This window comes from Aphis gossypii, chromosome 2 (genome assembly GCF_020184175.1).
Source record: "Aphis gossypii isolate Hap1 chromosome 2, ASM2018417v2, whole genome shotgun sequence".
NCBI lineage: Eukaryota > Metazoa > Arthropoda > Insecta > Hemiptera > Aphididae > Aphis > Aphis gossypii.
The window spans coordinates 12,683,151-12,709,696 of NC_065531.1; the positions used below are offsets into that span (position 1 = coordinate 12,683,151).

Genomic DNA, 26,546 nt, shown 5'->3' on the forward strand with positions numbered 1-26,546 from the left:
ATCCCGTTGTTAGAATATACTATAGCATTTAAAATCTTGACGGTTACTAACAAATACAGTGTATGGTATCACTTGGTATATAAGCAACTTTTAAAAATATTGACCGGGAATAAACAGTTAAAATAATTGATAATGGTTACAGTAAGCGACCGTTTCATCCTCAAACAAAAATTGAGTTGACGAACGTTTTGTCCAGTCACTTTAAACTTTAACCCCCCCCCCCCCATTGCCTTTCTACATCTAATAAATGTATTATTTATATTATTGTATATTTCATTAATTCTAGTACCTACTATCTTTAAAAATATATGACATAAACGTTTCTGAATATTTCTAGAACTCGTTCAGAAACCTAATTGATAATAATGATAATAATAATACAATTATATTTTTTATAGATAATAATACTATCTGCACGGGTTTTCAACAACACCGTGGTTATGACTTATGACCACGATTAAAGATACTATTTATGGTTGTGAATAAATAAAATTCTACTTTTGCCGTCATGGATAAATTTCTAATAAGAAAAACAAGTGCAACAATATTTCAATCATCATCAAAAATTGATGTGGTGAGTTAATTAATACTTAATTATATTATTTGTACAACAAATATTATAGTATAATATACAGGAAAGTAACACGAAATTGTAAATATGTCGATTATTATATTTTAGACTAATACTGAAAAAAACAAACAAAAACGTTCTGTGGAAGATGATGATGTTACCACTAAAATTGCTAAAACCGTAAGTAATTACTACTTAAGTGACTTATTTATACTTTATACAGGACATTTGATCCTCGGGAGTTGAATACCGTAGGGCGGTTCGCTCCAACGATTTTGATTATAGGTTATAGCTCATAGAGTTTTATAATGACAATACATATATTTTTAATGAACAATTTAACTTTAAATGAGAATCATACAAATTAAAAAATATATATAAATATTTTTATAACTAACTCATTTAGATATATTTATATGTATATCATACAAAGTATACAGGTGACTCAATGTAAAACACTTATTAGGTAATATAAATTAATTTTTCGTAATTTTTTGACATTTTTTAAGTTGCTAAATGCTAATTGAAAATCCAAAATTAGCACTTTAGCAGTGGTCGGAGTTTTAAATATAAGGGTTAAGAATAAAGTTATCTACAATTTTAGAAAACCATGTATCTAAAAATGATGAAAAACCCTATAGTATACTTGTGCAAAATAATGGATGTTTATTACGTTGAAACACAATGTACCTATATATTACACTATCATTACGTAGGTAATAAATATTTAACGTGAACAATTTCCATTTTCACATATAAGCGTTACTAAGCCCAACAATCGTGGTAGGTATATAATACTACTTTATAGTATACTGTATGACAAGACGTAAATAAGGCTCAAGTGATATTGTTTGAAAATCGTAAATACCATACTTATATATTATAGTTATACTGTATTACTGTACCAGTATACGACAAAACTAGCGACCACATCAACACGATTATGACTATAAATGGTAAACGGGTAGAATAAATTATAGTCTTAGGAACTTAACGCAATTTGCATATTTACACAATAATAAAATTTTCGCAGTGCTGTGTTTATTATACAAAATATGATGAAATAAAAGTCGAATAACATAATTATTATTATTATTCGAAGTCCGCGACTACTTATATAAATATAAAATGTATATTTGTACACCTATACCACATTCTCGAGCCTTAAAGTATTATTAATATTATAAAATATGTTAATTATTTCCGTTACGCGATTGATTTATTGTTTGTTATCGTTATTTGATATATTATAATATAATATTGAAACGTAAATAATATAAAATAATATAATAATAATTATAAATATAGTGTATGATATATATATGACATATTATAATATAACGACGGACGAACCAGTAGGCCGATCCATCAAGGTCCCGCGCTTCCTGCTTCCGATTTCGATCGAGTGTTTACGGCTTCTTCCTTGGTCTGCTGGTGACGGCGAACGACCCGTACGGGCCGTTGTCGAAATTCCCCTGGAAACCGGGCCCGGCCTTGCTGGACGCGTCGATCTCGAAACCGATGGGCCTGCATCCGTTTTTGGTCGCGTACTTAATCTTGATGGCGAACTTGACGGGCGCGCCGTTCTTTTTGCCCAGCTGTTCGCGCGTCCACTTCTCGAACTCGTCCCAGCGGTTCAGCAAGCTGCTCTGAGCGTTGATCTTCCTGTTGACGCTCCGGTGCTGCGGCACCAGGTTCCACGTCTCGATGGGCCCGCCGAAAACGGAAGCCACCACGTGCCCCTGTTCGTCGTCCGGTTCCCTGTCCAGCTCGGCCATGCGCCTCTTCCACTTGTCGCCCGAGAAATTCGTCCTGGTCGACGACAGCTCGTACAGCTCGCCCTTCACGCCCGTGGTCACCGACACGGAGTTGCCGTTCTTGCACGTCACCCTCGACTCGGACACTTCGATTTTGTTCTTGCTGAGCAGCGTGTACTTGGTGGACGCTCCGACGTTGTCCACGACCGCCAGTCCGATCAACAGCACCGCAGCGGCGAACAACGCCTTCCGCGGCGCATTTCCGTTATTCTCTCGCCGCCACATGTTGTCGGTTATAATATACCGATCGTATAAAATATTTTCAATCGTTGGCCGACGTAGGAGACGTAAATAGCTTAAACGAACCGGAGTGTGTAGTCGGATGGGATAAATAACTCGAAAAATATATTTATGTATGTTGTCGAGACGCGTTTGTCGCGACGAAAAAACAATTTAAAACGAGTAACCAAAAAGTATGATTTCGGTTAGAGTTTGCCTTGCGAAGTCGTCAATGACACTATACGATTCTCACGTCACCCGACCGTATTTATATCGCGTTATTATAGACTATAGAGTGGTGATGATGGGCAGCGCGAGTAACTATCGAAAAACTGCTATCGAAATATTCGATAGTTGCGGCGATGCATTCGAATGTATTTCGAACCATAATAATATTTTGATAGTTCGTGTGTTCGTGATAATTATTAAACACTAAAAAATCGAATACTATTCGATACTATACATCAAGCCAATCACTGTTTTTTTATTTTTTTTATATATAGTTCACGTGTATGGTAGTTAGTGTGCAAATCACGCAGTAAAATACCTGCAGGTGATTATATTATTATTTATTTTTTTCGTTGTGGGTTTTTTCCCCAGTGTATTCGAATGAAATGTAATATTTTAATGACTGGAAATCCCGTTGTGAATACATAACACCTTAATGTGCAATTTATATCATATCGTGGTACACATCGAGTAATATTAAAAATAATAAACAGTAAGCTTGTATATCAGTGAACACTGAACTGTGATAATAATATAATAATTAGCATAAAAACATACTCATGGGTATTTTTTATTATATATTTACTATGTTAGTAAATATCAAGTCAGTATCTAATCAAATTTGACATTCAGCTGTCAATAGTTAAAATAATACATCGATAGTTGCATACATGAAATTTTATTATAAAATATGATTTTCGATGAGGCTGGGCAATGGGCATCGACGAATTAAATAAAGGTAAAGTGAAGTTATTTTTAAAATCATACATTAATAAAACGAGTTACTTTTTTCAAATGTACCTTCTAACTTAATACGTTGATTTTTTTCTATGATAATACATATTAGTCATTGTAATAATTAATATATCAATATTATATTATTATAATATCAGTTAATAAATTGTTTAGTCACATAATTATGTTAATTTTTTCCTAATAATATAATAATACATACGACCTGTGAATTTAATATAGGTATATTTATTGTTTTGTACAAATTATCGTAAAAAAAAGGAAAATCCATAGATGTTTGATAAATAAAAACTGGGCAACCCTGGCTGCTCCGTCAATCAGTTTTAAATATTTTTTTTTCACGAATCACGAGACATGTACAAATTGTTCGAAATGAGATCGGTAATAAGGTATTGAAATGGGAAAAACATTGGTTAAGATTTTAAGAGGATGTCGGCGCAATATTTATATTTTTCTCTCTCAGACCCACGCGCAACATAGATAAAACTCTTTCATCTAAAATCTTTTTTTATGATTTCTGAGTAATCTTAGAGTAAAATCACCGGGCGATTGTAAACTCTCCCGATGGTAAACTCTCCCGATGGTACACTCTCCCGGGTCTACTCCAGTACTCCCTGACATAATCGTGTAAACTCTCCCGGATTTATTCCTGTACTACCTAACGGAAATATGTAAACTCTCCCGGGTCTAGTAAAAATCATAAAATAAATTTAATATACATTTAAGTTGCGTTTAAAAATAGTCAATCATATATAATAATAATTACAATTTAAATTAATGTTTTTAGCTGCTATTAACATGATATTATAGTCAAAATACAATAAAAAATAAAATTTCAAAAAATCCAATATACATTTAAGTTTCTTTTAAAAATATTCAATAATAATAATATAAGTTACAAATACAAAATATACGTAAAAATTTCCAACTCGTAGTGTAGCAATAACATTTAAAACAACTCGGGAGAGCTTACATACTTCCTACAGGTAACTATAAAGTTGACCTGGGAGAGTTTACACATTTACTTCAGGTAAAAATAATTTTGACCCGGGAGAGTTTACATTCGGGAGAGTTTACTATTTTTAAAAATCGGGATAGTTTAGTAGTTTACCATAAAATCGGGAGAGTTTACCACCGCCCAAATCACCTATTACAAAAACTATAGAGAATATTATTTTTGAGGGTACTTATTACATATCAGTTTTATATTTTATTGTTATTTTACTTTCAAAATCATAAAAAATATATATTGTAAATTTAAATGATGTTTAAATTGTTTTGTGACAAAATTTAGACAAATCGATGTGTCATACGCTCAAAAATAATATTCTCTATCGTTTTTGTAATGGATGATTTTACTTTAAGATTATTCAAAAACATAAAAAAAAAAACGATTCTCCGTAAATGCGTTTCGTCTATGTTGCGCATGGCCGGTCAGAAAGAGAAAACGAACAGTACCTAAGCTAACATCTTCTTAAACGATCATTATTGTATTATTTCTGGTACAAATGTACAACTATGAATATATATTTGTATAAGTACGTCTATACATGCATGTATTTATTTTAGTATTAACTATTAGCTATAGGTACCTATTAATTAATTTTATCTATATGAATTAATTTTTGCAATAGTCTGTCTCCCTATGATTTTACTGATAAACATCATTTTATGTTTTCTACTGGCTATTCGATATACATCTATATCTATTATAAAGTGAACTGTTGATCTTGACTTGTGAACCTTGCACACAATAATATTACAAAGGTACCTATAATTATACCTAATACAGAATATTTACCTAGCTATACGGACATACGGCTACCTTTAGTTAAATTAGATGCCGTAATTATACTAATTATTAAGACTTAAGTATTCTAGACTCCAGTCATAGACCTTTACGCTGAAGGTGTGACCCAGTGGTGTTAAAAGGCTGTAGCTCTCCTTATTGAACAATTTTTGTTATTATCAAAATATTCGTCATGGTTTTAAACTTTTATCTAACATATAAACTAAAAATGAAAAAATGTCCCACCCAATTTCACAGTTTATATTATAACAGATGTCAATATCCAATGAAAATAAAAATTCTATTATTAAATAAGTTAAATATTAAAATAATAAATAATAATAATAATAATATATTTTAATATTATATTTTTCAATTGGTTACAAAATAACTTAAGTTCTAGGTGTCGTTGTATATTGTTGAGATGTAATTATATGGAAGTGAACACATTATGTTGTGACTTTCCCAAAAGTTGGTTTAGTACAACTGTTATTTTCGGAATAATGTATTTGAGTCTTAAGCTGCTAATTAATATCGTCCATCTATAAACAAGTATAAGTACTTATTACGATATTATAGTCGTAATGTTATATTATACTATACAAATCTGAAATTATTTGTTATAAATTTATAATATTCACGCAAAAATTAAATTTTGAAAAGTTGATTTTATATTTAAAAATGTTTAACTATTATTGAATTCCTATATTAAAGTACTGTATACGCTTAAAAGTTAATTTTCAAAAACAGTATAAAAAAAAAACAATAAAATAGAACAGTTTATATGGTATGAATTTACTAATAACAATTAATAAATCGTCAATTCTAAAGGTTTTAGATGATTATATAATGAAAAATAGTTGCATTTGTTTTTTATTTCTTAGAATGAGCACTTACTATAAATATTTTAGTATACTTCATTAATTATGTACGTTTGTACTTTTATATAGTTCTTTTTGATGGTTGTGTACGGGTATCAATCTTATCAAACATTATATTATTATAAAATAAATGTCAACGATTTATGTTTAAATTACTCACAAGCCAAAATCGATAGGCTTAATTGAATTTTGTTTATTCAAATTTTAAGATACCTATTCAAATATTTATAACAGGCATAAGGTATAAATGTCATATGTATGATTAATCAAAGTAGATTGTAAATTTATCTACAGTAATACAGTACAAAACGTAAACTGACGTTCAAATATCATTCGACGTTCAATTATAAAAAAAGAAAACAATTTCGTCTATATTCTATAACTTAAAACTTTATGACAATCGCGAACAATATCCAGGTATATTTTTATATGCCTATTGCCAGAGTAACAGTAATAATATATTTTTTTTAAAACATTTTTTACGTTTCAAAACGACGGAATAGCATTATTTTATTGTAACTGCAATAAATTTAATGAATCAGATTGAACAATAACAAAAAAAAAAAATTGATTTTTATACTTGAAACTCACGCATAGTGTAAAGTATAATGTTATCGGTGTTAAACGATATTAATATAAAACAAAATTAAGTAGTTGCATTGCCACTGCATTGCGGAATAGTCTCTAATCTGCATAGCTGAGCTGCAGTCACGGCTTTCAAGGTTTCATTTGGGACTTCGTCTGCGCGTCCAACACGAATTCGTCGTTCGGGTTGTTAGAGAATTTTCCCCAGTGTAGGAAATGGCGCTGGACTTGACGCCCACCTCAAAACTAACCAGTTGGTAGCCTTTGGTATATCATCGTAATTCAACTCAATCGTGAAATGTACAGTGCTAAGCTGGTCCTTGATCTACTTGATAACATATTTCTCTAACTCGTTCCACCGGTCGGTCAATTGTGCACATTATTAAATACTGACTGATATAAATTCCAATATTCTATCTATATCTATTCTCACTCATAATCACTCATAGAGTATGAAAATACCCCATCACGTATTACACAATTGTGACCAATGATGGATTTAAGGGGAGGAAAGGGGCCTTGAGTCCTCCATTGGCCTAAGTTAGGTTTTATCAATTCAATAATCAATAGTAAATATAAGGCAAGTAATTGAGTGAGTGGCAAAATTATATTTCTATCTCGTAACTGTGGGTAGCTACTACTACGCCTCCTTCCCTAAAATAGAATTCTGGATACGCAACTACGGCTTCGCATGGATGCGTGATTGTAGAAAACCAAGGCTTTGAACGAGGAACAATTATAAATAAAATAATGTAATAACAATCTCTCATGAAGGAGAGGGACAGTAGAATATTAAATCGGGGCACATAAAATACTGAGTATGAAGTTGCGAATAACTATAAATTATTATGATGAATATTTAACAAAGTGAAAAATATACCTACTAACGTTCAAATAACATTTGACGTCCAACTATCAAAGAAAGAAAATTATTTTACTCATATCATAAGTTAAAGAGACAATTATTTAATAACTAATATGACATAATTATGATATAACATAAAGTGTTACAGTGATGATATTATTATACTGAGCAGTAGTATAATAATTATATTACAACTATAATAAATCTAAGAAATTAGATTGAACAATTAGATTATAATAAAAAAAATTTAACTCAGAACTCCTGTGCATAGTAGGTACCTTAGGTATTTGGTACATCTTACACGTATAGTTATCGGCGTAAAACACTAAAACAGTATATAAAAATAAAGCAGAAAATAAGAAAAAATGAAGTGGAATCGCACTGCTGACAAATGGTGGAGTAGTCTGCACTATTCTGCTCGGCTGAGCTGCAGTCACGGCTTTTTGCGTTTCATTTGGGCCTGTGTCTGCGCGACCACCGCGAAATTGTCGTTCGGGCTGTTGATGAATTTACCCCGGAAACCGTCCTGGGGATAGCTAGACTTGGCTCTCACCTCAAAACTGACTGGCCGGCAGCCTTTTGCGTCCTAGTAGTTTACTGTGATCGTGAACTCTATCGATCTTTTTCTGCCGATCTGCTCGATCGCCCACTTCTCGAACTCGTCCCACCGTGCTATTATGTTGCTCATTTTGGATATCTTTCTGTTCACGATCACGTGTTGCGGTACCATATTCCAACTGTCATCGTTTGGGCCGCCGAAAGTGGACGCTATCAGGTGACCCCTCTCGTCATCCTTAACCCCGTCCATTTTGTTGAACCGCGTGAAACTGTTGAAACTCGTGTGTGTAAAATAAATAAATATAAATCAGTATAGAATTTTTATAAAGAACTCATTATTGTGTACTAGCTAATTTCTGTTGTTGTTGTCGTCGTTATCGTTTTCGTTTTATTTCCCTGTTGGAAACTTATATTGTATACATGGGCAATCCATCTTATAGTGTAAAATAGTAATATTCCAGCCTTTAAGATGAATAAATGATGAGTGTTTACAGAAAACAATGCAATTTTTTGTGTTCCAGTATGACGATTTTTTAAATATACAGTGTATAGATATACCTGTGTAAATATTTTTTATAAGACAAATTTATTTAAAGTTTTCAACAAGTTTTCAATTATGATTGTATCAAGTATACCTTCAAAAATGTTTTTCATGTGGTAATTGATTTACCAGTATTCTGGTATTCTTTAGATGTGAATAATTTAAATAAAATAATAATAATAATTTAATAGTTTTTTTCCTGTCTAATTTAAATCTGTTTATTATAATTGGATCCCACAAAATCATTTCATGGATAGGAAAAAAAATTAAAATATATATTACTATAGTAGGTAATAGGTATAGTTTGTCTGTTATAGCGTATAGTTCTTATATCAGTCCACAAAAATAATAACCATGCCATATCAGTATTTTGTTTTTACAGTTTACACTAAACATTAAAACCAGTTTTTACTTTATATTATTGTGTTGTTACCATACAGTATTGCATTATAATTTTATTAATAATTAAAAAAAAATTTTTTTTAATAGTAATAAATTATGTAAACATAGTATTAAAAAAAATAAAAAATGGTAGAGTTATGAATGTTATGATAATTTTTCGGACCTACGATAGACAAATAGTGAAGCACTGAAAAATAAATATAATTTTTTACCTTTATTTTGAAATATCTAGTCCCATGTTGACTTAATTTTACTAATTTTATACTTTTAAGAAAAGGTACTGTTTTATTTTTTATGATGTAATAAATTCGTGGCTCATAAATAATTTCCAAGTAATGCATTTAATTTTTAGAATAAATTGCACACAAAAACAAATAATAATAATAATTAGAAAAATGTCTAATTATCTAAATACATTTAGTAATTTTATGACAATATTTCTTATTATTTTAATTCACACGTTTTCTTCCCTTATAATATATATATAGCATACTCGTATTATTATATTCTTTCACTAAATTATAATAATTTTTTTTTAAATTTCTCCTTTAATTTATCAAATATTTAATTTGGTACTATAGGTATACAACCTATGCATCCGTTAATTATAAAACAAACTTAAGAACACCGATTAAAAAAAAAAAATCACGTGTACAAATTAATTTTAATTTTTTACATTATATAGTATGTATAATGTGTGTATACACTTTTTATAATTTATAGACAATTTTAAAATTACTTTTTTTTATAGTTCACGTACTTAATTTTCTGGTATATAAATAGTTCACTACGTGTGAGTATTAGCCTTGGTCCCTAATTATAAAATAGACGTGTACCGTTCAGTCGTGTAGAAAACTATTTCATGGTTATTTTCTTATACTTAATGCTATTTACTATTTACCAACAGACTTCTTGAGTAAGTAAAGTAAAAAGGTTATCGAGTTGAATGTTAAAATAACGATTTATAAAAAGTTTATTTATGCACTAAATACATATAGGTAAACTGATAATAATTTTCTTGGGGTTCGAAAATTAGTCTTAATAGATTAGGTATATATATTTCACGTGATGCTACTTTTTTTATCGAGTATCACCTACTTATTTCCAAAATATGAATACCACTTTACCTAATGAGTTTTTTTTTTTTTTGATTTTTTGTTAATCAAAAATTTTATTTATTATTTTGGTACCTATGTTGAATTATTTTTTCAAAGAACATCGTATACTTACCACGTATTATGTAACGTATATTTCGCTATTTTACTTCGTGGTATAAATAGCTTAATATTAGTCTTCTAAGAATGTTTTGAAAAATGCATTGTGTACTCCTACTGACTACTGTCTATAAATATTATATACATAATGAGGAGTGTTTCAAATTTCTATGGGTAAAATTTTTTTTGGTTTATATTGTTTATAACATAATATAATATAATTAAAACTTCAACGAAAAAAAAATCATTATTCTTCATTTAAATATTCAATTTCGAAAAGAAGAGTTCTTCAAAGGTCTTAAAGAATAATTTTGCATTTATATTTTAGATAGTTTGAGATTGTTGTAAGATGAATTTAATATGAAGATCCTTGTGTTTAATTTCCAATCATTTGGTATATATAAAAATTATATAAATATTCCAACTAAAAAATAACTCGAAAAGAAATGGTTACTACCTACTTATTATTAAAAAAATTAATTAATTCTGCAAGAATAAGTGATGAAATTTGTTGTATTAAAACTTCAAAGTTTTCGACTTATAAACAAAAATTGTACCATACAATATATTATATACCTAAATAAAAATAAAAATAGAAAATTTAAAATGTTTATGGATATCAAAAAACACCAAAAACTGTGTTTAGAATATGTAAATATAAATATTTCGATTTCAAGTCTACAGTTATACATTTTTGAATAACAAAACTAAAAAGAAAATAATTTTGTAGAAAACTTGTTTTACATAAATATTTTATTTTTTCTGTAGTCATTATTTGTTTTCTCAGGTGTTTTTAAAATATCGTACATGATTTGATACCCCAAAGAACAAACTAGATTCAATTTTTTTCCTACACCACCCTTTCAATGAGACAATGAAACAAAATGAAACATTTTTTCAGATTTTGCTGGAATAAGTCTTTAAAAAGATACATAAAAAATGTTTGTCATATTTGTAATATACTTATAATAAATTGTAAAACGAATACATTCAAGGCTCTGTTCAGAATATAAAATAGTTAAATACTTAACCAGATAATACTATAAATGAAATAAAATTGACGATGACCATGAGTACAGAAAAAGCTCTTTTAGTTATTGCCAATATTTTTATAGGAGAAGACGAGAAGTTGAATGCTAGGAGAGGATAATTTGAAGAAGACAGGCGAGAGAAGGGGGAGCTCTGCTAGATAGGAAAACTATTAATTAACTACACGACATTAAACCATTTTTATGTATGTAAATTGTACAGTGTAAAACACATGGGTATGACACTGTAGCCGTACAATATGTTAATATCTGATATTTTATTCATTTTTTTATGTACTTATTATACTTACCTGAATACTAAATAATACCATCTATTGTGTAGGTATTATGTAAATACTAATATATTATAGCAATTTTATTTTTGATAATAAATTAACAACTAGTTATTTATTAACAAGTTTCAAACTATAGAATAAAATTAACTTATTATTTATTATTATAGTTTGTAATTTGTATTCTACAGCAATCATGTCACTGCATAGTTTTTTAAGATCTAGCCAAACAATAGTATAGGCAAATTAACATTATACCAAACATGATGTGTAGTATCTCAACATGTAACTCGGTTAGATATATATTTTTTATATAATAAAACTTAATAACTGTATGTATTTTAGAAGTTAATTTTTCGACATTCATAAGACATCAACAATTATTTTTATAGATGTTTAAAGTTCTAATTTTGATGTTTAAATGTAAAATAACTATTTTAGTGACCTATGTTCTAATTCTAAAAATATTAATCGTAAAGACTTGGAATTTTCTACCATTATGTTAATAATACACACTAATAATTTTTGTATAATTATTTTCTGTATCAATTGTATTTTCAAAACTTTCTCTATTTCCAGACTAATTTTAAACCATTTATATAAAATATCAACTCCCATCGTTCTATATTACTAATTTGATACTAACGACAATAATATAGATATATGTTATAAATATAAAATATTATATTTTTTAATAATACAATAATATATTTGATGTTTTTGTCAAAAATTAATTCAACCAACCCGATATCATGTTATAGAAAAATAAACTAATAATTGTATTATAAATAAATTATAAAATATCCTTAAAGATTAGCTGACAAAAAATCTCTGCTCCGAATCAATTTTCGTGTATAATGAATCATCATTGAATTTAAATTAATACATTCATTGCAATGACAGGTAAAATATTTAATAGTATATGAGTATTATAGCACCTGAGCACATCATATATTTGTTGTGTTAGTGGTTATCTTTTAGCTATCAGGTTAGGTATGTATACAAATTATCTGTTTATCATTCATTTTAATCATCTCTTTTTTATAAATTAATTTTTTTAAATACAATTTACATAATACATGTAGTGTATAATGTAATAATTAATCGTGATAAATCGAATTTGATGAAGTGTCTATCCAGAGTTTATTATTATAGCTAAAGTAGGCACCACACGCAAATGAAGATGGTAAAATAAACTTCACATTAAAAATAATATGTTATAATACTATAAAATCGTAAAGATATGTTTAAATAATTATTTTTCATTACTTCTTTAAAATATACTGCAAATAAATAAGAAAATAATATATTTAATATTTTGGTAAATATTTTTCTAAAAAATATACATAAAAAATGTATAATATATAAACTTGTATTTGTACATAAAATGTTATTTTTTAATTACGAACAGGTTATATACGATATACATTGAACGCTTTATTTTTTTAACTCTTAAAGATAATAAATAATACTATAAAAATTATAAAAAATGTATAGAGTAATTATTTAGTAGTATAGGTTTTTTCAAATGTTTAATCAATAATTTAATCGTGTAATGATTTAATGATTGATTGCTGATTGCTAGGTTTACAATATAAAATATCATTATTTGAATATTTATAAACTATTATCGTAAAATATTTACCAACGTCACCTTCAAATCTGGTTTTTCCTCATTAAACGCAGTCAGATATGACATTTTGAAACACATCCAACTTATTTTATGAAATATTATAGCAATTAGTTTAACAATGCTTCAAAAGCTATAAAATGTACACAATACATACAACTTTCAATCTTGGGCGTTTTGGCTTTAAGATAATCAAATAAATAATATTAAGTTTATCATAGTTATAATATATTAATAACTTCAAGACTCCAATCTGTAATATTATTTTAAAAATAAAAAGTAAATTATGTACAAACCTCTACTTAGTTGAAAGTAAAATATTATTCTAATTTAGTCAAGAAAAGAGAGAATTTTTTATTTAGCCCAATAAATAGGTAGGTAAGAACTATTATTATTTATTTCATTCCAAATATTTCAATAAATTCACTATCATAAATTTCTTTAAGTCATATCTATAAATTTTATTTTTATTTTGTTGAATTTACTATTTAGAACCATTAATGTTTTACCAACTAATTGGGCATTGGCGATGTTTTAATTCAAACATTATTAATTTTGTACTAAAATTAAGACGAATATATACGAATTGATATAATTTTAAAAAAATGATTCTAGACTCAGGATTAAAGAACGAACATAATTGTATATTATATTTATAAATACTTTTTTATTACGCATAGTTTTTATTTCGATAACTGCAGCAATAAATTACTTTTTCATTAAAAAAATATAAAGCATATTAATATGTGGTATAATTATTATAAAATTAAAATAGCTATAAGAAGAGATTTTTAGCATTTATATGGAAAGCTACCTAATTATAAGTATATTGTATTTAATTTTAATTTTATGATCTAAATGATTAGCGGTGGCATTAAATACCCAAATATATTTCCCTAATTTTTTCACCGAATCAATTGCAAATAATTGCTAAATCTATATCACACTCGCAAATATTAAAAACAGAGTTTGAAGGTTGAAAAACACAGCTTTTAGGCCTTGGGAACTAATAATGCGAGTTAATTAATTAATAGTCTAACCATCAATTAAAATAATTACGATGGTCGTATTATTATGTTTTTGCATGAGTCCCGATGCTTGTTTATGTATAACAACTTTATAATTGATATACTTCCGATATTGTTATATTTGCGTAAAATTTGAACAATGCTTGAAATGTACACTATACCATTATATGACATAGATTTTAAAAATTTTAGTACCGAAATTATAATTATATGATTATTATTCAGCATTGTTTGTATTTAATCAACAATGATATTATGTACTTGTACTCGTAGACAAATATTAATGCAAAAAGTTTAAACTATATACCTACTTAATACTTATCTCGAACCTTTAATAAGAATATTACCTGTATTAAAAGATCATAGTCTGATTTTAAATAAATTCTACAGTGAGTTTTTATAATTATAATTTAATGTAGTAACTTTTATTTACTATCAATAACATAATATTTTCCTAATGGCTTACTGGCTTAACTGCCTACCTATAACAGCGGTGACGAATCGAGTGATTGGAATTAAATTGATCCAATGTGAAAAATCTTGAATTATATTTATGTATACATAATATTCTACAAAAGTAAACACAATTATTATTATATGAAATATAAAATTTTAATTTATTGAAATAACAACAATACTGTATGTACTCCAGTTATGACCTTAACATAATATTAATATATTAATTTAAACTTAATTATTTCACATTAACATAAACATTTATACTCACTGTATATAAAATTAATATAACTAATCCATAATAAACCTAACTTAGGTTTATACTATAGATTATTTTCGCTTACTATTATAATATGAACAATCGAAATCGAATAAAAATAATTATTATACACTTATCTATTTATTTAAAAATAAGTATGGGAACATATTTCTATATGATATTGATGGATATAGTAATAAAAAAATATGTAAAAAGTTTAGTTGTTCTTAAATGTTTATAAGTTTTCTTTAAATATTATATTAAGCAATAGTGTTTATATAATATTAGGTACAATAGGTTTGGAAAAAAATTGGTAAATGTAAATTTATTTTTGTATAAATAACATTGGTTAATATCATGTATTCTATTTTATAATGTAACGCACAATTAAAATATATATATATATAAGTATAAAACTACCTACTATAAATTGAAAAAATAAATCGATGTTTTGAAAAACATTGTTTGTATAATTTTAATGAATTAAAACATACAATATGTTGGTACATATATAATAGTAATTAACAATATAATGGCAAAAAGAAAAACTAACTAGTTGATATAGGACGCTACACACTTGTGGTTTTTTTTATGTTAACGATTTCTCTAAAATAAAAAGCTATTCGCTACATTATAAAAATATTTTCTTTCAGAAACAATTTATAGTTGTGCGGCGTCCTCTATATTCGATTACAGGTACCTTAAAACTGATATTGAAAACTTCATTTTACCAACTATAATTACTAAGTAGTAAATATGTATAATCCATTATTTTCAATAGTTAGTTTATTGATATTTTAATAACTAAATTTTTTTTTTTTTAAATATCCTTGATAATAATTCTGTGAATTTTAATTTATTGTTATTGCTATAATTCTAATTTAAATGAAGAATATTTGTTACTTATAAAGGTGTGGTAAATTCGATTAACTTGTCTACTAATGAAAATGTAATTATATTAAACATTTCAAGTTTATGGCGTTAATATATTTTTATAAAATACTTCGATTTTCAACTTCAATATATTATAGTATAATTCTTGTAGGAAAGTGAATCTAGTTGGTACTTAATGGTGGGGGGGGGGGGTGGGGGTTAAATGTAAAAAGTTCTTAGTAATTTTATTAATAATAGGAACAAAAAAAAAAAAAAAAATACGGAAAAACAGGAATATTTACGTAAAACCAGTATTTTATAAAGTCAATGTTTTTATTTATTTTTTATTATTATTTATTTATACACGCATCAAATACTACATTTATTAATGTTTCTAATAAAATGATTGGCATTTAATGTTATATTAAATCAAGTTTAAATATAATGCGTCATATAGTGTAATATTTATTCTAATTATGTGGGATTAAAATATGTATATACATTAGTTTTTTGCCAAAATTTTGTCTCATTGAGGAACTGAGGAAGAAACGCCATCTCTGGAAAATGGGAAGGTCCACTTTTGATGGAAACGGGCATCGCCTAATATTTTTCATATATTGTAAAGGAACATCAGTATGTTTCTAAAATCCTTATCTAAAGACATTCAGTTAGCAAGTGCCAAGTGTTTGACTGTAGCGTGTTGCATGTTGTACATTTGCATTGTTTTTTATTGATGATATAAACAACATTTTTAAGTTCAAATTTGGATAAAAATAAATATTGAAACAGAGAATATCGTTTTTAATTCTTTTGTTGATTAAAAAATATTATTCGTGAATATTTAAAACTTATACGTTTAATTATAAATATAAATATTATACAATGACATTATGAAAAAAAAATAGTCATTTAGATTTTAGATTAATATTATTCTATTCCCTATTTATACCACGAATCTATTCATACTATTTTATAGTAGGATGTCGGTATTGACTCAAAAGTTAATGATGATTATATATTATATCTAAATATACATTATTATACAAATTAAATTACTGTCATATAGCAATATAAATATAAATATTTCTTAAAAATGTTATTATAAAATATAGTTGGAAGGTGATACAGGCTGACAGTGCTTCTTTAACTCTTTGTTCAGAATCGTTTTTCGTACTTAATGATTGAATTCAAATTTAACATATAAGTTACAGTCAGTTAAATGAGTTAATGACGAGATACACTCGACGCCTACTGTATAACAAAGTAGTAACTGGTTACCTACTTTTCATTAATTAGCGGATTTATTTGACCCGAAAGTTATGATAACATATAACCTTTTTTAATATTGATATTATTATATGATTGTACCTAGTTGAAGTATACCTATACTGCAAATTAATAATAATAATATTTGACATTGACTAACTAAGAATTTTGAATACGAAATGAGTATATTATATAATATATAAAGTTTTCGATCGTATTAAAAGTATTTTATAAACTGAAAATGTATTCATTGTTTTTTTAAATTTCGATAACTGATATATAAATATAATATTTAAGTATGATATCTTAACAAATTGTTATTATTCTTGTTTTAGTCCATTTGGAATTTTTATACAGCTGTTTACTTCTAATCTTATTGTATTATTTAAAAGCTGTTTGTTAAGTTACATTTTAAACAAAAAAAAAATTGTTCTACAAAAATATAAACTTTATCGAACTTTCACTTATACATCATTAATGAATAATATAATATACTTTGTAAGTGCATTAATATATATATATTACTAATATTATAAATACTTAAGTATTTGTACATACGTGATACACGTCACAATAATATAATATATATATGACTAATATTATAAAATAAATACTTAAGTGTTTGTACATACGTGATACACGTCACACGTAGCATTTATAATTGTATCTATTATTATAAAAAAAGCTTATTAAATATGAAAAATAATTTTTTAACATTTAAGTAATTTTATTGCACATTACTCAATTATTCTGAACTTTGATCTCATAATGACGTCAATCCAATTACCTTTTAAAGCTAAATCTTTAAATTATATTTTGTTTGTTAAAAGCATTCAATGTTAGACTAGTATTTTAATGATCTAAACATTAATCAATGTATACTTTAATATCGAGGTAAAGTGATGCATTTTCAAGTTTAATAATAGTGGTAGAGAAGGGATAGTATTATATTGATAGCAGAATTAATTTTTTACCTGATATAAATTTATAAATATCACAGAATATGATATATTTAATGTGACTTATATCTATATAACAGGGGCGGCCACTAACCTTAATTTTGGGAGCCGTAAATTTATAAAGTTAATTCGAGGTGAGCCACATTGTAAAGCAATGTTTATAAAATAAAGACACATTTTTCATTTTAAATCAAATGAAGGAACATTTATTTACATTGAATTTTAGTCTAAGTTTGGTTCAAGAGCCGCGTGCGGCTCGCGAGCTTCGTTATGGCCACCCCTACTATATATAATGTAATTTATTTTTCAAAAAAAAAAAAATGTTAAGAGCCAAGAGGACACCAAACCCGCTTATGTTGTCTCTGTTTTAAACGCGCGTATAATATAGTTAAAAACTATTTTGCGTTGGATGACTTTACTCCCTTAATATTTACATCAAAAATACCAAAATTATAAATCACATTGGAAAGAACTTTATCTGTATTGTAGAGTTTTAATTTTTTTGATTACATGAATATAATTAAAGGTATCTGTTTGAGAACTTTAAATTTTATTCATTTAATTATTAAAAAATATTGGTTATTTTAATCAAAAAAACTCTAAACGCTACGAAACAGATAAAAATCTTCCCAATGCGATTTATAATATTAGTAATTCTGTTATAAATACCGAGGGAGTAAAGTCATCCAACACAAAATAATTTTTAACTATGTTATGTGTGTATAAGACAGAGACAACACATGAAGGTGCGGCGTCCTTTTAAGGTATTATTACCTTATTTATTTAATATATTTAGTATATATTCAATAATGTAGGTAGTAGGTACCTAATATAGTATAAAATCAACATTTATAATAATATATTCTTTACTTAATTTAAACTTTAATATTATTTTAAGATCACGTTTTTGGAATTAAGTTATATATTTCACTATGTTTTAATTTTTACATATTTTTAAATGACAACATTTATTTTAAATTTTATATTCTGAGATAGAATATTTTTTTGACAGTCGTGATATTTTATAAAAATTGAATTTTGAACGAATAGTTAATAAGTTTTAAATACCTCTTTTAAGTTTAAATTTGTTAGAATTTAAAATTTTAAAAAGTATAAGTATTATCATATATTAATATAGGTACCTAATGGAATATAGTTCTGACATTTTTTCTTGCCATTCATCTATATTTATAAAGATAAAAATACAACCTCATTATTGTAAGTGTACCTTTTTATTAAAATATAAAGTAATAGCTAAATTAGTAATTATCTTTTACGTGATAAATGATTCATACAGATAGATAGTTTGGATACCTAAATTATATTTAGTGTTGATAAATGATGATATACTATACGTCTGTACGTAGCCAGTAGCCACATAGGTACCTTTGACAATATATGTATTTCAAAACACTTCGTCTGCCAATCCAAAAATACCTCATGAACATACATAAAAATAGGTTACTCGCTAAGACTATAATAACAAACTTGTAATTAAGAAGGACCTTCTTAAAGGGCAATCTTATTTTTCAATCAAACTTGGTACTTAAAAAAGAATTATGTTTATAAATTGAAATTTTAAATGTAGATACTATAATACTATATTATGCTTAGTATTTACGAGAGTCCACTTTATGATCACTGCGTGTCTACTGTCTACAATAACTTTTTTGACAATTTCATTATTTAAATAGTAACAGTAATTGGTAATTAGTAATTACTATAACAAATGGATCAGCCTAGAAATAATATAATTACATTACACTTGTTAGCAAATTAGATTTATTTGAGCCGGTGTCATCGTGATAAGTGATAACATATGTGCACGTGTTTTTTGAATGAAATTCGCATGTATATGAATTAACAATAAGTAATAGGTTAATAGGTATACACGAAATAAAGATAAATCTGAAGACTAATAAATAAATATAAAAATAAATTAAATGATTCTTTTAAACAAAACAATATAAAATAGATTGAAGTGTATCAGTAAAAAATATAAAAGTTAAATATTCTATTATAATATGTGTGGTACCAATAAATTATTATAATCTAAAATTGAAAAAATATTTTATAAATATACGAGTGGATAATAAAATATTCTATTTCAATTTTAACATTCGATGTTTCTGCAACAACACACAATATATTAAAATACTATTTGTATACATATCATAGGATTTACCTGAATATTATTTCAAATACCTACATAAAAATATAATTTGTGTTATAGTGTATCAAAACAATTATAATAAATTCATATTATAGCAAATAATATTATGATTTGGCTAAAAGTCTACAATAATTTTATACTTTTACCTGTAGGTTTGAAATAATATATTATGGATATGAATGTATGACATCATAATTATAATGCATACTTACCGGTCATCACCTTAGTTTTTTTTTATGTTTAATGTTTAATATATATAAATAACTGATTAAAATTATAAATTACCAAATACCATACAAATAATTTTTTAAATATTTAATTGTATAGGTATGATATACATTATAGTATTATACCTACTCTAAAATAATTCCACTCGTATTTGTTTATAAGTCTAAATATATTATAAATACTAAACACAAATAAATTTTATTATTAGGTATGAATTGAGTATTATTAATTATATAGATTTAGATATTCAGTAGATAATTAAAATTTAATATTTTCTAACTGAATATAGATTATAAAACTAAATGAAAGGAGTTTATTAATATTAATGGAAAGAATTGGAAAATTGTTGGTGTAATATAAAAAACTAAAATGTTCCAATTTTGAAAAAGTGAGAAAACTGACGGAACTATCCTAACCTCACATTGGTTTACAGTTTTAGTATTATATATGAAACAATAAATATAAGATCACAAATATTTACTTAGAGGTCAAAAGGATGTTTGCGCAATATTTGTTTTCTCTCTCAGATCCGCGTGCAACATGATAAGAGCCATTCTCGTAAAATTGTTTTAAGACTTTCTAATACTAGAGTAAAATCACCTATTACAAAAATTATAATAAATAATATTTTTGAGTGTTTTATATTAATATATATATATGGATAAAAATTTAAATGTATATTAAATTGTTTTGAAACACTATTTAGACAAAAAAATATATCTCATAGCCTTCATATTATTATCTCAATAATTTTTATAATGGCTGATTTTACTCTAAGATTACTTAGCGTGGATTACGTTTTGTCTATTAGCACACGGGTCAGAAAGAGAAAACATTGCTCTGACATCTTCTTGAAAATTAAACTTAATTTCATCATAATAATTATAAAAATAATAAGTTTTAAAATACAGAGATTAAGTTAAATATATACATTATACAATTATAAACAATAATTAACATTATATTAACTAAACAAATTAAGATTATTTAAATTAACATTATTAAAATAGTAAATACATTTAAAGAACACGTGATTGTATAACATATATGTAAAGTAAATAAAAGTAGACGCACAAAACTTTTGTAGAATATTTCATTAGTTTATATTAATAAAATAATATGAAGACAAAGATAAGCCACTATGAGTGTATACTAATTTGCTAACCAAAGTGTAAATTGTTAGATAACATTTTTATAAAAACAATATTGGTATATCACCTACAACTAAAAAAATGATAACGAAAGTCGTGACAAGCGTGTGTAACGAATGACGATAATTATTATAACTTATAGCTAAAGTATAAATATACGTAATATAAAAACTTAAATTATGATTTAAAGTAGAATAATTAACAAAAAAAATATTTTATGTTTTCTTTCTAAATATCTAAAAATGTATAACATTTCTATGTATTTTTTTAACAAAATTACTAATATCTAAAAACCTATTCAAACTATGACATATACCTAGTAGTTGTAAAAATGTATTGTTTTTTCTAATACTAAGTAACCTCAAATATAATAAAATAACTGTATAATATTGTACTTATTAGTACAAAATTAACGTCTATAATAGTATTATTTGTAGGTATAAATACAATTATACTAAATACAATGATTATCATGCTCTTAATTTTTATTGATGGTATAAAACAGTTAAATAATAACATAAAAGAGTTTTAATATTATAAAATAATATATTATAGTGTATTTAATATTTGGTAATATTATTAAAATTATTTTGAGACTTTATATAATCTAATCGTCAAAATAGTATTATTAATCGTGGATAATAACATAGTAGATACGTAGAAATATAAACACAACTAGACCAATATTTTTAAGATGCACATGCAAATGAGCGAAGAGCACATACATAGCTGTAACATAATAGGTGCTTATTTTTTACAATATACAGTATAAAATATTTTAATATAATATTTACTTAAAAATAGTAAAATTTTAAATAGAAAAATATTTTTATTTTTTGGGAGGGGTTAGGTTAGGTTGGGGGGGGGGGGTGCATAAGTTCCCTGTGTACTTCCCTTCTAGATGTTCCGATACGTAGAAATAAAAAATAGAATACTACATCCTACCACATAGGTATCGATGGTTCATCACTCATCAGTTATCATTTATCGTGCATACACATTACACAATATATTATGATATGTGAAGTATCATTTAAAAATGTACGTAATTTAATTATGAGGGCTTTGATTCAATTTATAAATTATTAAGAATCGTTTATTTTACATTTTATTTTATGTAATATTTAGTTTAGTCAAACATGAAAAATAAACCATTAGAATTGTACTTTAAAATATATGATACATAATTGTTGAAAATTGCCAATGTTTTAAAAAGACACGATCCTATTACACAATGAGAATAACTAATAATGATTCATTGAAAGTATGTTTTGACGTAATATAATTATTATAAACTGAAGAAAGATGTTTAAGGATATTGTGATAGTGTTTTGTTAAAAATCTAAATGAATCAATTATAAATAACATAAGTTGATATATGCTACAAACAATTCTAGTACAAACTCTAAAACAATATAAAATTATAAGATTTTAAAAATTGTTGAAAGTTGAAAGTTATAACTTAATTATAATATACAATTATTGCAAAAATATTAGTATTAATGATTTTAAGGATATCTTGGCTTACTACATACACGATTTCAATTAAATTCCACTTATAGAATTCATAATTATAGACTCTAAAAACATTATCTATTTATTCAATTTTAAACATAGATTTATAAATCAACATTATTGCCATATTAAATCTTTAACAAATTGTTTGAAATAGATCAGGTCATAAGGAGTAAGGACTTCGATTTTAAAATACCTAGAATTATTTTAATTTGTTTTAAAAAAAATACTTCAGTAGACAATCTACATTTCAAAAATAACAAAAGCGAAGTTTTTATTCAAAATGTGTCCTCAAATCTCAATAATTAATCTTTAGAGTGGACGCTCCTCTAAATGGAAAGTTAAGTATTACATATGTATTATAGTATAGTAGGCATATAGCACTATAGCTATACAAATTTTACTGTTTTGTTGTTGATTTAATGGTAGAAACAGTTATAGCAAATATGTAATTAGATACAATTTAATTTTAAAAGAAATTTTCAATTTACACATTTATGAGTATATTAAAATAAACCAATATATAACTAGAGCTGAAAACTTAATTTATATAGTCAGCTACGTGTTTCTTATATTCGTATTGAATTACAATTTATAGGTTAATTTATATTACACTGGTTATGTAAACTATAAATATACATATAACTAACTAATAATAAATTAATTTAAAACCACAGTAGTCGTTATTATGCTACACAAAAAATGTGTACATATTATATACTGTGAATCTTTTATTAGTGAACTTCATATTGTTTTGCATATTTTCTTCAGGTTATAATTTATAAATTAGTTATAATAAGTACCTAGTTACTATAATTGGATAAGACAATGAGTTTTGGAAAAGTAAATAAAATAGAAAATTATTTTGAGTTACTTAAAATATGTCACAATTGAACTTATAAGATGAAGTATGATCTTGTAATTTAAATGGTTTAAGGTTTAAAATGGTATAAATGAATAATACTGTGGACAATATAGTATATGTGCGCTAATTATAAAACAAAAAACTAATTTTATCAAAACATAAATATTAAGTAACATAGTTGAAAAATATGTTTGTTTAGAATTGTGAATAATCAATATAAAATAAATGGCTGCATCCGAGTTCTGTCCCATGTATGTATAAAAATTGAATTTAAAGATATACTTATTCCGTCCCGGGTTTTTTTTATGGATTTACAAATCCCGTCATGTGCCAAGTATTTTTTTATATTATACTATACGTATATAAAATGTACAAATAAATAACATCGACCATCGAATTTAATAATAATATATTACCAAAATAATCAAATTTAACAATATCAATTTTATTTTTTATTTTTTATTTTTGACTATAAAATATAAATATGCAAATATGCCCGCTTGACTTTAACTATTTAATATTTATTGAATTTCGAATTTAGTTTTATTATATTTATTATTATAATTAAATTATGAAGATGTACTAATATTACGAATATTATTATTATATTTTTTTTATGCATTTTATAACAACAATATTTATACATATTATTTATTATTATTTTAATCATACTTTTTTAAACGGAATTGGTTTAAAAAAAGGTTCCCGGGACGGAACTCGGATGCAATCGAATTAATATGTTTGTTAAAATATATTTTTGACAAATAAAAAATCCAGATATCCTATACTTTGATTGATAAATAAGTACTTTGAACGCCAAATAGTCAACAGACCATTACAGACTACAACTATACATTATACACACCTATATTTATTTAATTTGACAAAACCGCACACTTTTATTAAATGTTATTATAATAGTTTTCTACAATATTTATGGATTTGAATTACCGCGGATTTTTTAAATCTTAGTTTTTACATATTTGAAAATGTGTATCGATGAAAACCTGGTGCTATAAATTAGATATAATAAGATGACGTGACGTGAAGGTTATATACTTATATGTATATAATAAGTAATATAATGTTTCATCTTTAACTTCAGTAATTTAGTTAGTAGTGCATTGATTTTTGTGTTGTATACTTGTATTGTTTATATTATTATTATTCGTTGCGTGCGTGTTTCATTTTTCATATTACCTATAGCCTAAAGGCTATAACTTTAAACTTTTTCTACCAAAAAAGCGTTCAAATTATAATTAATACCTAATAAAGATGTGTAATTGTTGACAAATTTTAAATACTTACCGATTTTTGATCCAATTAAAGCTCTAATGGTGGTACAATATAACGTTTCAAATTTAAACGAGTGTTTAGTTTAAATTAAATTGTTTTTTCTAGTTTTTTTATTAGTAGAATTTAATAAAACTATTAACTGCGTAATTTTTATTTTCAGAGTGTATTGTTATTGACTATGCCGGATGACTGAAAAGTAACACTAAATACAACGGTCTTAACGAACGCATGTATTTCGATTTTGATTTTAAAACAATCTTGTTTACAGCACACACAAATACATTAATACTGAATTTTAAGATTTTATACTTAAATATTTATAAGAAAATTACGGAAAAAATGTAAGATGAACGATATTAATTCAGTATTAATTAATTTAATAATACATAACGTTTACGGACCAAAAAACATTTATAACTTTATACAAGCCCATTGAAATTTAGAAGTTAACTATTGATATATTTAAATCACAATAACGTATTCGCTTTGACCAACTACGATTTATCCCTATGTTGAAATTCATCTCACGAATTCAACTGTTTTAATCAAAACTTGGATTTTTATTACAATTAACTGCCACTATAACATTAAATAGTTAGTAAGCTATAAACTTTATGAACTATTGCCAATTTCTTCAAGACATGAAATCAGCACAATATTATGATATAATTAAACCACACTAGGCATATTATGTTCATAAAATATTTTTATGATAAGCATTCATTTTTATTTAATAAATAACGATGGTTGAATTTGATTTAGATACGTTATAAAATAATAAATGTTCTTAATTAACCACGATAAGAACAGTATATTAAGTATAATATTTATTTCTTATCGTCTATTTATGCCATTAATACCCATTATATATTTTAAAATATAAAAACTCGTAGGGTATGTCGAATAATACCTTTAGTAGTCCGGCACTTGTATTATTGTGAATTAAATACACAACAATAAATACCATATATTTTTTTAAATCTATACGTCTTTAAAAATATTTGAAATATACATGTGTTCAATTAGTGGACGTAAATCATTTAATAGTATTATAATTTATTTTGATAACAAATTAAGCTTTCTTATGATATTTTATTTACTAT

General features: G+C 25.6%; 1 protein-coding gene and 1 long non-coding RNA gene across 2 annotated transcripts; one reads left to right on the forward strand and one right to left on the reverse strand.

Moving 5' to 3' along the window:
* The first annotated feature begins 31 nt into the window (after positions 1-31).
* LOC126550064 (uncharacterized) lies at positions 32-26,238 on the forward strand. Its single transcript, XR_007604083.1, has 3 exons — positions 32-574; positions 680-751; positions 25,604-26,238. It is a non-coding gene; the product is annotated as an uncharacterized LOC126550064 (long non-coding RNA).
* On the reverse strand, positions 1,591-2,859 carry LOC114129040 (uncharacterized). Its single transcript, XM_027993663.2, has one exon. The coding sequence runs from the start codon at positions 2,611-2,613 to the stop codon at positions 1,981-1,983; it is 633 nt and encodes a 210-aa protein (XP_027849464.1). The 5' UTR covers positions 2,614-2,859; the 3' UTR covers positions 1,591-1,980.
* Positions 26,239-26,546: the final 308 nt, after the last annotated feature.